This window comes from Lutjanus erythropterus, chromosome 1, assembly GCF_056507025.1.
Source record: "Lutjanus erythropterus isolate fLutEry1 chromosome 1, fLutEry1.hap2, whole genome shotgun sequence".
Lineage (NCBI taxonomy): Eukaryota > Metazoa > Chordata > Actinopteri > Lutjaniformes > Lutjanidae > Lutjanus > Lutjanus erythropterus.
The window spans coordinates 6,301,142-6,317,583 of record NC_139317.1 but is presented as its reverse complement, the minus strand read 5'-3'; the positions used below and the strand labels follow the sequence as shown (position 1 = coordinate 6,317,583).

The 16,442-nt window shown below is 40.7% G+C and overlaps 1 protein-coding gene across 1 annotated transcript in view; it reads right to left on the bottom strand.

Moving 5' to 3' along the window:
• The window catches only part of prmt3 (protein arginine methyltransferase 3), a 79,841-nt gene that overhangs the window by 61,980 nt on the left and 1,419 nt on the right, over positions 1–16,442 (bottom strand). Inside the window, exons 3-10 of the mRNA XM_084731661.1 lie at positions 15,827–15,909; positions 15,695–15,744; positions 15,350–15,455; positions 13,340–13,505; positions 11,696–11,837; positions 7,502–7,567; positions 5,554–5,675; positions 208–307 (exon numbers count right to left, since the gene is read on the bottom strand). Coding sequence (XP_084587787.1) covers positions 208–307; positions 5,554–5,675; positions 7,502–7,567; positions 11,696–11,837; positions 13,340–13,505; positions 15,350–15,455; positions 15,695–15,744; positions 15,827–15,909 — 835 coding nt within the window. The remainder of the gene's footprint in view (positions 1–207; positions 308–5,553; positions 5,676–7,501; positions 7,568–11,695; positions 11,838–13,339; positions 13,506–15,349; positions 15,456–15,694; positions 15,745–15,826; positions 15,910–16,442) is intronic.

Sequence of the window (16,442 nt, the reverse complement as noted above, 5' to 3'; positions counted from 1 at the left end):
GACATCTTATGGCTGAATCGATTTGTTTTCCTTTTCCTAAACTGAAGGAAAAATGACCACAGTGGCCACAAGTTACCTCTAAGTTTTCTTTCTCTTGATTGAATTCATGAAAATCACACAGGAGCATTTTGGTAGAGAGACGGACTCCTAAAATTTTGTCACAATCAAACTGCTATAGTGTTTATGTGTGTGTAAATATGTACTGACCATCCATTCTGAGATGATGATGTCCACCTTCTCCACAGGGAGGTTGATGTCTTCTATGCGGCCTTTGATCAGAGTGATCTTGTCCTCCAGCTGGTTGGTCCTGTGGGTAACATGCAAGAGTCAGAAGACAACGCAATGTTCAAAACAGGGGACACTACAAACCCTAAAAATCCCAATCATGACACTTAAATTCTGTCACATTCAAAGAGAGTTCATTGATTTTTGCTGCTGGCATATTATCACCTTATGAGGTAAACTTGTCAGCAAACAGCTGCCTATAAATTACATACACAAAAAACACAAAGCAACACTAGGATTCATCTGGAGTCATGCTTCAGGTCATGCACAGATTTTAAGCCCAGTATCCAGTCCCCATGTAGCTCTGCTCTGGTCTCTACCAGTTCTCAAGGGAAACATGATGGCTTAGCCGCTAAGTTCCCAGCATTTAGCTGGGACATGGAACCGTGGGAGTATGGAGCGTGTACTGATAGCTGGAGAGGTGCTAGTTCACCTCCTGGACTCTGTCGAGATGCCCTTGAGCAAGACCCTTTACTCTCCGGGGTCATCTCTCCGTGTATAAATGCATGCGTATAGGTCCTGTTTGTGCATGTGTGTGTATTTCAGGCCTGTGTGAGTAAAACAACGACTGACTGAATAACAAAGTATTTCATTCATTCATTCAAATCTGCCCAGCACGGTTTGACTTTGTGTGGCTAAAAGTGCCACTCAAAAAGCCATAATAAACAGTCAAGTGACAAGAACATCACAGTCACATACAAACTTTTTAAAATGGATGATGTATACATCTAAATATATATCCGAACTGTACAACAACCACTTTCCACACATTTTTGGGCCTTTTTTCAAACTTGTCCAGTCTCTCCTCAGCCGCCTACTGAGTGTGAAAGAGATGGAAACTGTACCCGTGGGCCTGCAGAGGTGTCAGGCTCAGGTAGGGACTGTAAGATCGGTGCCGCTGTTCAAATGATCCTTTCTTTCAGACCGGCCAGTCTGGGTATCAATCTCTGTGAATATTCCATTATCATGACAGCTAATGTTACCGAGGACAGAACAATTACTCACAGCGGCCCAGAGTGCATTTCTGTGGCAGCGATCCTTATCTTGAACTGTCTCTCCCCTCTCTGCTGCTCTGCTACCGCTGCTATCACCTCCTCCCAGAATCCAGCACCCCCCTCGCCCCCCGCCCCCACACACACACTCCCCACACCCCTCACCCGCAACCCCCCCACCTCCTCCACCTTTCACAAGAGGGAAACACTGTAATCTCATTATTGGGGTAATTTAGAGGACAATGTCAAGACTCTGGGGAGAGAATCAGTATCTGTGCGGCTTTGTAGGCGTGTGTGTGTGTCTGTGAGAGACAGAGAGGCTGTACATTTCATCATAGGAAACCAGTGTTTGCAAATAATTGCTGTCTTTCGATGGTGAATCTATGCGTTTGTCATACAAATTACTTTTTTCCTCATAATTTAGATATTTGCGTTCTTTTTTTCCTGCTGTTTCTTTCAGGGGTTATACATAAACAAAGAAGCAAAGAAGAAAATAAAATTTATAAATCAAATTAGTTTTTTAAGAATGAACTTATCTTTTTAAATGACTTAAACAGGAACTGCTACATGAATGAAAATAAAAATTAAGAAATAAATAACAGTTCAAAAACATATTATCCCTGCCAAGGAATAGGACTGAAGCATTAATCAACATTTTAGCAAAACTGCAATATTGGCCTACTGCAATTTTCAAATAGCAAGAAATGCAATATTTGTAAAAGGCTAAATGTGTGTCAGAACACTATTTTGAATTAAATATTGTCATGCTGCAGAAATCATTCAGCCCTGCAAAGGAGGTTTGTTTGTCTGTCAGGATTAAGGAAAATCTACAGGCCCGATTTTCATGAAGTTTGGTGGAAGGGTGGAGTGGATATGAATCAAGGGGCGGATAAATTAGTTTTTATTTTGATTTTTAAAAAAAATTTAAAAGCTGTGAAGGGGAGTTAATTTTTGGTGTCACTGGGTAAAGGGTCCATAATGACCTTTAAGCATAACTTTTAACCAATCACAGGTCAGTAATATGATGAGTCTCGTTCCCAAAACATTTGATTTTGATGAAATGGGAAAGAAAATCAACAATAATCTCAATCTTTCTCCAGCACCGCTCAATCACGAAACGTTAATATTACAATACAGGACATTTGAACTTGGCAGGAGAAATGCCATACATTATAAAATCCAGTAGAAAAGTTTGTTAGTCTCAAAACATAGCAAGTTTTAGCAAGACGATGACTTCATATCACAATCCACATTCAAACATACCAGTGATCCTCTGAGGTGGCCTTCACATGTAGTTGTTCTAACTCCATACCCTTCCCTTACCCTTAACTACCCTACCCTAAGCCAGGCCCTCCTTAGTTACTGTTGCTATGCCTGCCAAGCTTTCTATTCTCGCACTGCACACGTGCACTTTACAGTGATAACGCTGGACTAGCGGTAACTTTTGAAACACTCAGTTGCACTTTGATTCCACAGAGAAGTGAACAAAAGCAGCTCCTCATTTGCAGCTGATGGCTGTAGATTTTGTCAGTTAAAATGATGACTCTCACTAGCAGATTATTTTAAATGTAGCTAGCTAATGCTAACGCCTAAGTCAAAGAAGAAGACCATCTCCAGTGGACTTTTTAATATTTCCATCTGACACATTTTAAAATGGGTAACCTGTAAAAGGAACTTAAACAATATTATTAAGTTGCTTAGCAGCTGAGTGCATGATATAATGCGATTAATGCTTAAAGACTGAGGCTACAGCTAGCTTACATCCCAGCAAACATTAGTGGGACAGTGAAAAATGGCACGTTTGTGATAGACGACAAAGATCCACTCATTTATGTCAGAAAAGAAAGCACAGGGATCAATTATGTGCTGCAAATATTGAGACTACAAAAAAGACAGTACTGCCCAAACTCATGAGACACTGAGTATCAGTCTTCTTACAGCTCCATGCACATCACTTCAGCATGTGAAGAAATGCAAAGCTTGACAGGCCTATAGGGTGCCAAGTTACAGCTGCTAATCGATGATTGGACAGCTGCTGCTCAGGGGAGGGGTTTAGCAAGCATGTTTTTTTTCTCTGTATAGCTATGGAAATATAAATACACACATAACATGCAACTAATTATACTCCTACACATATCCAGAGATATTAAGGCAAAATGTTCAAACCCAATGATGACCATAAAGTTTGCACTTTTAAGTTTGCACATCACAGAAGAGTGGACTGCTGGTCTTGGCGGAGGTCTGCACTCTGCCCTTCTAGTTTTAATCATGTTTTTGGGATAATGAATGACACACACTTCAACATAAACATTTACCAGGTTGTCCATTATCACATGCATCCGTAATGTGCGCTACTGGCTGGTAAAACGCTGGCAAGCATTCGTCGATCAAAGTCAAATATTAGCTGATAAACATCCTCAAACTGATCATCTGCCCATCTTTAGTTCATATCACCATTAAAAGTTGAATGTCACTCATCAACGTAAAATATTATCCTTTTTTTCCACTTTGTTGTCACAATTCAAAGCATTCTATTGGATAATCCATCAATTCCAGCCCTTTAAAAAAACGTATTTAGACATTATCCATTAAGGAAGTGACTGTGAAGGAAGGAAGTCACATCGAGCTTTTCATTTAAACTTTGGCGACGGAGTGGAGACAGGAGATGGATGCTCCTGCCTAACCAACAGGAGCCACTTTAATTACAATCCTGATATTAACATCACGACGAAGTGACGGACACACACAGCCCGGCCGCATGCACGCGCACGCACACAGAAAGAAGAGCTTAAAAACCACAACACAAGCAAACAGTAGATTTACAGGGACCCGAGGGCCGTGTGCGTTCCTGTATGTATATGTGTGTGTGTACATGTGTGAGTGTGTAGGATTGGGGGGGGGGGGGGGGGGGTTACACATCTTTCTTTAGCTGAATCTTCACCGCTGGCGAACCTGCGACGCAGCTTGCATGCCAACACACACTCCAACAGCGAGTCAGTGGGCTGTAAAATTAAAACGTCCTTTTCCTTCAGCAAACCCCGTTGTTTTGCTTATACGACACTCTCTTACATAACGGTAATAATAGCAGTCATAATGGCCCCTAACTCAAAAATGCATTTTAGAAGCCGGGGTGTGATGGAGGCAGTGGCTGCAGGTAGACGGAGGGACGGCGGACGCTCTGGTGGAGGTAAATGACTCAACTGTGGAGAACAAGCCACTGGAAAACTGGAACCAAACAGCACCTGAAATTGGACTGAGGACTGTATTAAAAGGTACCGACAGGGGGTCATCTACATGTTTAAGTTTGTGTGTGTGTGTGTGTGTGTGTGTATGACTGCAGGCCTCGGACAGGAGCTGCTGCAGAGAAGAAGAGGCACGGGGTGAATGAGTCAGACCGCAGGTGTAAATTATGTGCATTATGGCCCCGCAACTGACAGCAGCTCTATTGAAGTCAACCAGCTGCAACAAATAAAAGGTGGCTGGAGGTCACACAGACCTTTAGTCCCACAATCCTATGCTGCACACAAAGGGAAGAGGACCGGCCTTCTCTTGCAGACTGCCGAACGGATCGCTGTGATGTCCAGGCGAGGGTCACATGACTGATGTGAACTAGTGCTGGGGAATATGACTTATAAATAATATCTTGATATCTTTAGGCTATACTGCTATATATAATAACTATCTCATACCTCTTCTCTGAAATAGCATACCGTAAATTCTCACATTGTGAAAATATGTGATGATCTCACAGAATATGATGCCACCCAACAGCAGGGCTAGGCAATAAAATCACTTTTTTTGACCAAATATCTCAATATCACATCCATTGGTGCTTTCATAAAAGATTAACACAACAAGATTTTTGATGAATAATCATCGGTAATGTGGATATAATAACTGAGTGGGTAAAAGCAAAGGACAGTCTGGTAAATTCAGAAAACTACATCATTTTACCGTAATGCAGCCAGGAACCAGGAAAAGATTACACTTATCACGATTTATCAATATCCACAGTGTAAGACAATATCTAGTAATTATATATCTAATATTGATAAATTGTCCAGTCCTAACGTGAACTAGCATACTGCTAGCGAGCTAATCTGCGAGCATGTTAACTGTCGACTGAAAGACAAGTTTGTGTTTAGTTTTAAAAGTACAAAAAAACTTTACTGTCCACAATGTAGGTGAAGGCAAAGAGAAAGTTTTCTACAGATATCTGAGGAACAAGGTTTTTTTTTTGTTCATAAAAAGTGACTCAGTAGTGGATGTGTCTCACCTGACTATGTCCATGGCCTGATATATGATTTCCGATTGGTCCACTGCTATGACCTTCTTGGCCCCAGATCGGGCAGCGAACATGGACAGTATGCCAGTGCCACAGCCAACGTCGAGCACCACCTGCAGCAGGACGGGAGAGGAAGTGGGTTGGGGGGAGAAGTGGGACCGTTGGTTAGAGTCCCAGTCCAAATGCCATTTGGACTGGGAAGTCAGACTTTCCAAATTCCCAGTTGGAAATTTCAGCTGGAACACTCCCTGAAGTGGGATTGGGCTTTGGATTATCATCAACTTTGCCACCATACTGGTCCCATTAAAACTGGTCTGTGAAGTGTCACCTGTGCATCTCTGGACCAAGGTGAGAATTTAAACCACTACAGGTCAGCAAAAACAAGACTTGAGTGTGTGAAGTTAAGTAAGTCAAGTAAGTTCAAAAAAGAAGGCCACGGAAAAGGTAAAACAGGGCAGGAAATGACCACTGGACCCTACTAGTCATTTCATGGTACTTGCTTTGAAAATGAATTTAGACAGGATAAAATAAAACTGCTAGCTTTAGATGCTGCAGTGCAAACAAGGTTGCTGATCAAATTCTTCACACATTGTCAGCGGTGGGTTTTTACAGTTAAAGGGGAGATATGCTTTCACCCAACTGTCTGACAGCCAGAAAATTATTTTTAAAAAAATATGGAAAAATTGCTGTGACCGGAGGATAAGTTGGCAAGATTTTAGTTTGTGGTTCTTCCGCAATTAAATTTTTATGTTTTAGCCACAACAGTTGCTCATTTCAGCCATAAGCTGCCCTCAGATTTGAGGAGCTGCATGCAAACTGTATCTTAAACATTCACGTGTTGTTTGGAAAGTCGTCTCGTAATGTAGGACTTTAATGACAGCTGGTAAATTGCATTACATTCACAACTTACCTTGGTAGAAAATCAAAACGAGAGGATAAATGATGAACAAATTAACAAGAAAGAACTGTCATGGAGGCTGGTGTGAAATATATTTTTAAGATTTATGCACTGAAGTGATGTTTAGCTGATTTGGCTTCCATGTCTGTACTGACATCAGGAGGTGAAGTCATCAAAATTGATGATCTTGTTTGAATTTCTCTGGTTCTACCAGTAACTTTTTCAATCTAGCCTTTGCTATTGTCGACCGAGATTTTAATCACCTCTATTTCAGGTTCCCATAGGTTACAGTTAATTTGTTCATCTTCGCCCCCGGCTGGTGTTAAACGGTCGAGGCACAGCTGCAGCGACTGTACACACATCTATATGTAACACTGTGGTTATGTGTCTCTATCTAAGGCAACTTCTGCGTGAGCCTCCCACTGGCTTTATGGGTTCACAGAGGGTCGCCAACACGCTGCTGACTCAACACAACACTCAACTCCTCGCTCCTTCCTTCTGCACTCCCCCAATCTTAACTGAAACAAGAGTATCCTGTTTTGCTCTCTATCTGCCGCTTCCTGTAGAAGGTGACACTTCGCTCTCCGCCGAATGTTTCGCTCTGACAGGGATAATGTACGTTCCCATCAACGCAGCCTGCCTCCCTCCTCTACAGCCTCATCCCAGCACTAACCAGCAGCCGCCCATATAATGGATGGTCATGATACAGGCCACTGCTTCCCGCAACTAAAGGCAATAGAAGGAGAGGGGTGGTGGTGGTGGTGGAGTTGGAAGGGTTTTTTTGGGTGGGGGTGGGTGTTATGGGTTTGGTGGTGGATTGCATGCGTCTGTTATCAGCACTCTGCAGTCGACATTCGAGGTGCTAATAAAAACACACCATGTTTTAAATCAGACACCGACGCCTTATTAATGTTCTTCCTGCGAAATGCACACGCCTGTTTCTGTTAATACGCTTGGCCGTACATTAAAGCAGCCCCCCTGCACATACTGTACACACACATTAATGCACACGAATCTGTCTGTGTTTGCTCAGCAGCTCACCTTGTCTCTGAACACTTCAGGGTTGCCGTACATGAAGTCGCGGTAACTCTCTGTGCGCACTTTATCCTGTGAAGAGAATATGACAAAAATGAACAACAATACACAACAGCACCAACTTTTCTTCAGTAAAGGAGTTAAAGAACCAGTGTGTAGGATTTAGTGGCATCTAGCGGTGAGCTTGCAGAGTCCAATTGCTAGAACCAGCATTACGTTTTTTCCATTCTGGGCTACTGTAGGAACATGGCGGCCTCCATGGAAGAAGACCCACGTCCTCTGTAGATAACAGCTCATTCTAAGGTGACGAAAACACGATCAGTCTGATTTTCAGTTAATTATACACTAAAAAAAACATACTAATGATTATCACATTCAATTTTTGCCATATTTTGCCCATAAATCCAAATCTTCATTTTGAGAAAATTTAAATATACTGCAGGGTTTCTGGGAGTTAAGTGAAAGTTTACAAATCTAATTTGTAGATCATGTGCACCCTGTATTTTTTAACTTTATTTGGATTTTTCCAATCAAAAGAACAGATACTACAGATGCTAAAGTGACATCTGTTATTTTACATCTTCCTTCCCACCCCACATCACATCACATCTGTGGTCACCGTCCACACATACACAAACATATACACGTACACATAAATATGCACATGTAAATCTAAATAATAGTACCTGGATATACTGTGTATGTTTAGAATTACATAGAGGGGAAGTAAAAATGCACAAATAAGTAAATAATAAAGAAATAAGACAATATGCACAAATACAAAAAAGAAAAAACAACAAAAAAAGGAAAAATGAATGGTTAAATAAAAATAAAAAGCTATATATGACATATATAGACCAGACCAGGGATGTCAAACTCATTTTCATGTTGTTTCAAATACACAAGGTAGAATAAGCAATAAAATCAAACTAACAATGAGGGTTCTTGCAGTTTGTCCAGCCTACAAGCAAGATCTCAAATCCAAAATGTTTATTTGCTTGAAAAATCAAATGAGAGCTGTTTGCTGGCTACAAGCACTTGGCTAGAATACCACAGCTGGAAACGGCTATGTGATAATAAGATGCTGTCTAGCATGTGCTGATTATGGCCTACTAGGGACCAGACACCTTTTAGTGTGCAGATAACAAAATCAGGATGCATTCTGCAACATTTAGTTTATGGACACGCTACTTGGTAACAAAGCATTGAATTGCATTCCTCAAATTATCTTATTTGCAAGCCCTCGAGGGCCACATAAAATGAGGTGGCGGACCAGATTCGGCCTGCAGGCCTTGAGTTTGACACATCTGGGTTAGGCCGTGTAAGTTCCCTGTTTCAGTATCCCACCACTAAAACAAGGCACAGGATCAGGGCTGAACAATTAATGGAAATTAATTTGCGTTCTAAGAGTTCTATGACTTCTTGTATCAGGACACTTATGTTGTAAGTCGAATTCAACACAAGCTTTATCACATCCCTCAGGAAAGACGATCCCAAGATCATGACATGTAAAACTTTTTGTTCTTATAATAATAATAATAATAATAATAATAATAATAATAATAATAATAATAATAATAATAATAGCAGATCAAAACAGACTGTGGGGGATTCTTGAAAATGTCAGAACAAATCTATGGGATAGACACAACCGGGAGGAACCCTGATATTTTTCTAGTGGAGGTCAGGTCAGGATTTGCTAATTAACCTGCCAATCAAATATGCCCACAAACCCCAGCACCTCCTCTCTGGAGGAAAAGCTACAGAATCTATTGAGACCACAGTAACATGCATTAGTGCAAAGTACGGCGGTTTAAACAGAATCTGGAGCTCTTGGAAGATATTCACACAAAAGAAAGTTTTCAATTAAAAAATGATTCGTAATATGAACACAATGACCAAAGAATCGTTCTGTGTTCATTTCGCTCAGTCAGAACAGTCAAATATGCTCCGATGTTTGTGTGATTTAACTATGATGCAGTTGTAAACACCAGGAAAACACAAAGTTATACTACATCAAAGTCCATGCTGACAGAGCATCGCAACAAAATATTGTTATTGTAGTCAGAATTTTACATTGTAGAAAAACAGTATTTAGACTTGGGGCTGAATGACTTGGTGAAAATATTTACTTGCTAACGCAGCTGCAAATCACATGTTGTTGCAAGTTTGTGTTGTTCCTGAGTTCATGATGAGGATCTTCTAATTTGCCAAACTTATCGACAAACAGTTTATGCCACAGACGTCATTTAAAATGGTGACTTTTTAAAAACACAATTTACTTGAAAGGTTCTTAAAAATAGCTGGCACCCAGAAACGTTGAATAACAAACAAGAAAGCTTGTTCATTTGTACAATAAGGAGAAACATACAGTGAAACATGATTGGCTGAACTTGACTCATGAACTCTGAACTTCACTAATGTTAAAGTCTGCAACTTTGAAACAAGGTAATTTACCTCGACATCGAACAATGCGATGTATTACCTTCAGCTAATGTTATTTCTCCAGTGGATCTTGTTTCTGCTGCAGAATGACATTCACTGGGGCTTTCTAGAGTTAGATGTGATAATAGCATTATGTGATTGATTGACGTGGTGTTGTAGCTGAGGATGTGATGAATGACTGTTTCTTGTGCTGTCCATGTTGTTTTGCTCTTATGCTGAGTATTTTTGTACTGTCAGCTCTGCAGTAGCCCAGACCCGTGAATTTCAAAGTGGGGGCCGAGGTCCCCTCGGGGGCTGCTGGGGGGAACCTCAACAAACTGGAGGGAAGATGAATGAAAGGTTAAAAAAGATTTTTATTAATATTATGTGCGTTATTATAAAATATAATTTATAATGTATATATGGGCTAATGCTGGGCCTCGACATGGAAAAGTTTGGAAACCCCTGGCCATGTTTTTTATGTCCCCACATCTTTTCAACACAGTTACACCCCCAGTTCACTCATGTTTGGGTTGAACTTTAACATGTAAGACTGGTTGAAGGATTTATTAAAATTTTGTCAAATTTGGTCTTTTGACAGTTTTTCCTTGATGAGGGACATATTAGGGAATTTCATGATAAAAGACCACAGCATTAGAAGATTCCCAAAAGAGATGACCAACTGAGACTGATGATATTCAGCAAAACTTTAATGTATTTTTACATAAAACAGAGAGGACTTTGGATTACGTCTCCCTCTCTTTTATCACACATATTGTTATTTGGGCATTGTTTTAAAAATAAATCTGAAAAATGAAGGCTATAATCTAAACTTCAGCTCTTGCAGTTTGAAAAATTGCTCTCTTTCAAATCTGAATTTCTGTATAAAAACTACTATTAACTGGCTGATGATATTCCCAGGTGGGTTGGATACGTGAAGACAGTGAGGCAGGTTTACTTTGAAAAGATTCTCGCCTCCTTCATGTCACACTGATTGAACCAGTTATTTATTATTCAGACTAATATTGTCAGTAGCAAATTAAAAGTTGTCTCATTTTAAAAGGAAGTGACATAAATCTACCTGAGAAAACATGACGCTTTCATTCATACTCTCTCTCTCACACACACACACACACAGAGTGCGTCATAGGTGATGTACTTCATGCCGACCTGTCAAAGAGTTGACCACGTTCTACCGCAAAGCCCCCCGGTCACGTGTCCTCGGCCCCTCCTGAGGCTCTGATGGAGTTTACAGCCTGACGCACACACATGACGCAAAACTTAACGGTGCTTAGCACCAATCAGGACGGCCAACAGGAATATGTCTAAGCACTGCGGTAAGTAGAACAGGAAGGGAGGAGACAGAGCAGACCCCCCCCCCCCCCCCTCACACACACACACACACACACACACACATCCCTCAGCTTGCTGACACTTTGAGCTTTCAGCGCTTGAGCAGTGTAAAAATTAATTTCCACGTTTCAAGCATCCGCCGCCGTGCATGCTGGGGTCTCACATGAGAGCTCAGCACTTATTGCTGATTTGTCACTTTTGAGAAAATGTCTTGTCCTCGGTATCAATGTGTGCATAAAGATGATCATTTTCATTTACGTGCTACATCGAAATCTTTCAGCCAAGACGCGCGCTGATGAACCCACTTCTGCTCTGCGGAGACTGCTGCGCCGGTGGGGGAAGTGACTCACAAGACTATAATGAGACCTGCAGGCCCGGTCAGAGTGTGTGTTCGGTGTGTGTGTGTGTTTGTACAACTCAGACCTTAAGCATCTCCTCGTGGATGCCATAATGCCCGTAGGAGCTGAAGTAGGCCTCGTCTTCGTCCTCTCTGAGCTCGGCCACGGTTCCCAGTTTACCGGAATTGCCGGTTTCCGCGTTCAGGACCAAACCCTGAGCCAGCAGCCTGAGGAGACGAGAGGACAGAGCTGCGTTTAACTTCTCATATTAGGACTCGCAGCAGCCAGAAAGCACAAAGCACACACAACCTTCATGCAGGACGTAGCAGTAAATGGAGGAGATGGGAGGCATTCATCTTTCTAACTCTCCTCCAACACCCCCATCACCGCCACCACCGCCACCACCGCTTTCTGTAATTTTCCCTTATTGCCCCCCTTCCTACCTCCCCTCCTCACTTTAACCTCCATGCTGCAGTGGAATTTTCCCTTCCCTTTTTTATCTTTCCCCTTCCTCCAAACTTCTTCCACAAGGTACTCTAGTAGTTGATGTTTCTGCAATACTGGGTTCACTGTGTCCCCCTGCTGGCCACAGGAGGGTAGTGCAGAAGTAAAGCAACACACTGAGTACAGGGTTTGTACTTTTTAAGAGTAAAATTCAAGCACTTTGGAGATACCTGAACAAAAAAATTCCAAACTCTTGAAGCCTTTATGATCACAAATAAATTCTTATTATAAATGTAACTGCATATTTCTTTTTACTCACAGTAATTAATGTAATGAAATTAAGTTTGATAAATTAAGTCTGTAAATAACTCTTCACCACACACATTGCTGACTGATCAGGAACTTTTATAATTAAGAATATGACATTAGTTTGCATAACTGGTCAATGGCAAAAAAATACAAAAGGATTCTAGGACATTTTAATGATAAAGTTAGAGTTTAAAGCTGAGACAGAGCCCACATTTTCCTCATATGACGTATGCCTGTTGCTTTGACAGTATCACCTGTTTTATTGTGTGTTTGCAATCCATCTCACAGATGGTGCTGCTGTAAAAGACTGAAATGTAAATAATGATAATTTCTTCATTCATTGGAAAATGCAGAAAATGGACAGTGCTGCTCCAAACGCCACGAAAAACCTTAAAAATTCTGCATTTCAGTCAATATTTTAGAAAACAGAACAGGAACAGTAGTCTGGAAACACAAATATTTTTCCATATCAGTTTCTTTTTTCTGCAATTTGCTCAAATCCTACACTTTTCCCTACTGCATAGGAACCCTGAAAGTAAGGGATCAATAGAGCTATTGGGGCAGCAGCTAACAATTAATTTCACTTCGATTATCTATCGATTATTTTTTCGATTGATCGATTGGTTGTTTGATCCATAAAATGTCAGAAAATGGTGAAAAATATCAGTTTTTCCTGAAGTCCGAGATGATGTGCTGAAATGTCTTGTTTTGTCCACAACTCAAAGATATTCCGTTTACTGTCATAGAGGAGTAAAGACTATATATATATTCACATTTAAGAATGAAATGAATGAAATCAGAGAATTTTGACTGAATAATCGAAAAACAAATTGTTGCTCTACTCAACTTTCAAGGCAAACAAACCCCCGCGAGCAAGAACATAAAAAGAAAAAATAAAACAACCAAAGATTGCAAGATACAAACTAATACAACAACTATGTCCAAAAAACAACATGTGAAAGTGAACGTCACTGACTTGAGTTTGTGCAGGTCATCCATGGCTCTGGACAGCGCTTCCTCTGAGCGACGGGCTCTCTCCTCGGCGGCCTGTGCCCTCTGCAGTAGTGCATCGCGGGAATCGGCCCCAGACGCCTGGCATGTTAACAGGCTTGAGCCCTCGCCGCCACAGAGCTCCTCGGGATCTGCAGAAGTAAAAATGTCAAACATTTGCTGCTTCCAGCATCTTAAATGTGATGATTTGCTGTTTTTCTTTGTCATTTCTGACAGTAAATGAAGAGTCTTTGGGTTTTGGACTGTTGCTTTGACAAAAGAAAGCAATTTGAAGAATGTTGCTTTGAGCTTTAGGAAACTTTGATGAGCATTTTTCAGATTTTTTTGACATTTAATAGACTAAAAAATTAATCGGCAGGTTAATCAATACTGACAATAATTGTAAGTTGCATCACAAGAACTAAGTGTTGATTCTGGAGCTGTCATTTTGTCCGGTCATTCAACAATAACGTGGGGAGAAAGGCACCGCAGACGAGTCACAGAGACCAATTCTACCGCCAGAAGGCAGGCTGAGGGATGAATAAAATACGTCACTCTTGCTTTTTCCTCAACAAGAAAATCTGTCATCGCACCCCACTAATTTTCTCTGCAACTCCTCTCAAAACTGTGTCCTGCTCCTTTTCTGAGGGTTTTTCAAAGGGATTCTGGGAAACATTGTATCACTGGCTGCAGGATGAGCAGCTGGAGCTGACTGAGAGAAAACACTGAAGCTGCACCAGATAAACAACGGCAAAAAAATTGAACAAGCACTAATAACTAACAAATTATTTTGTGAATTACACTACACACTGTGTCAGAGCGAACGTATCATGTGGGAGAAGATAAAAATGCAGCTTGTGTCACATCACAAGATACAAGATGTACAACAGATGACGATGCAGAACAGAAACCTGAGCCAGCTGTCCTCCTGACACAAGCCACCCAGATACAGAACAGTCACCTGAGACACTGCTGTCGTTTAAGTCTTTGAGGATGAATTAAAACTCTTCTCTTAGTGAACACAAAGTAACTAATCTTGTTAATCTTGCTGTCTTAAATGTTTTTTTATTAATTATTGAAATTGTAAAAAATGAGTTAAGTGGTACATTTCAGATGCGACTGGAATTAAAAGGCGAGTGCGGTGCAGTATGTCAGAGGACATGTCTTTCAACTGCAGTATTCTGAACATTATAACAGAAAATATATATTTAACATTAGCCAGTAATGGTTTTAGATTAGATTTGGATGGGGGGAAACATGTTAACGTCTAAAAAAGACATCGGGGAATAAGGAAATTAGGCTTCCCATAATTCACAAGAGCGGTAACACTGACAGGTCTGCCTGCAGATGAGTCTGCAGACTCTTTTTGTTTAATCAGCCTCATGAGCACAGACATTTGCCAATAGCTATTATCTCAAAATGCTCAATAATCTGCCTGATTAATTGGTCTATCACTACTTCAAACCAAGTGCTTGCTGGGATCTTTGAACTGCACTTTTCCACACGTTTTCAAAGACAGAATTTTGGCACCTGACTTTTTTTTTTACCGACTTCCTGATACTGAAAATCACAACTACTTCTGTCACTTTTCCTGCGCACAACTGAGTGCAACACCATGTGCACCTCCCTGGAGAGACTGTCTCCTGAAAGTGTGCATCCTTATCTCCATCTCTGTAATTCAGCACACCTCTGCCCTCTGTATGACGACAGGTTTTTCTCTGCGCCTTTGAGGGTGACTATTCGAAAAGCAATAAAAACTTTTACCTTTATTTTGTTCAGACGACGCTAGCTTGTTTGAACTGTTCTGAACACTTTACACCTCTTTAATCTGAGTCTGATGTGAGACCCGGGACAAACCGACACCAACAAGTACCTGCTGCTAAATGTGAATGTGTGAGTTTTTGTTTGTGAGCGAGTTACAAGCCAGACTGTCAGATCTCAGTCATGACTCCAAAAATTAAAATTTGTGCAATAAACCTAAAAGGAGTCTGTGTACCTGTCTGTAGCAGGGGGTCGTCCTGTAGGACTGGTCGCAGGAAGTCTTCGCTCTCCCAGGGTAAAGGAGCATCTGGCAGCCCCGTCAGGTAGGATGCATCACATTTCTATAAACATACATTTGTTTAGAAAGAAAATTCATCTATTTTACTTTTTTGAGCTGTGCTGCATTTACTTGACTATCTTTAAGCAGGTAATGTTTTTGGATGAAATATTACCAATCCAGGTATGAACAAAAATTGAAAACATCAGAGAAATTCAACAAACAGCATATTAAACTTAAAAACTTAATACTGCATGTAAACTCTCCAGCATTAAATCAGATCTCATCACAGACAGTACTCACTGTTGATCGTATGAAGTTGATCATCTTTATGTAGCCGTAATCGTCTAAATCTAAAGAGAAAAAGAAGTTTAAGCCATTTGCGCAAATCTGAAAAATACTCAAGAGCCACGGAGATCATCACTGTGAACTTACTGTGTTTTCTTATCACGTCTACGAGGTTGACCTGGTGCTCAGATGTGCAGTGCTGCAGGGTGGCAGGCACAGAGCTCAGAAACCTGAAACACAAAAGTACACAGGTGAGGTTCAGTAACACATTCTCAGTTTTATAAGTCTGTTTTATAGAAAATATACTGGATCATAAGAAACCTCATGATCCAGCCACTTTTAAAGACATGTCAAAATCATACTTAAGACATTTCGAGGCCAAAAATTTAGATGATTGGATTTGTGATTTTTTTAAAGGACTTTTTAAGGACTTGTGAAACACAAAAGCATGATTGCTGGAAAAGAGGTGTCCCTTTTACCTCCTGTACGTCTCAGAGACATATGAAAGCTTAGCACCTACATAACCACAGTCGTAACTGGATCATTTAGGTTTTTGTCATGATGAACTGAACCTTTCCTGCTTTATTTTTGTTTTTCCGAATTTAGGAAGACCCTTAGATCGTGTGGTCCACTTTCGACAAGTTAAATGGAGACACAAGAATTTATCACATATTATTACATGGCTTTGTTAAATACTCAATTCTGATTGGTCAAATACAGGGCTGTTATTTCTGTATAGCAGACCACTGCTGTGAAGAACAGA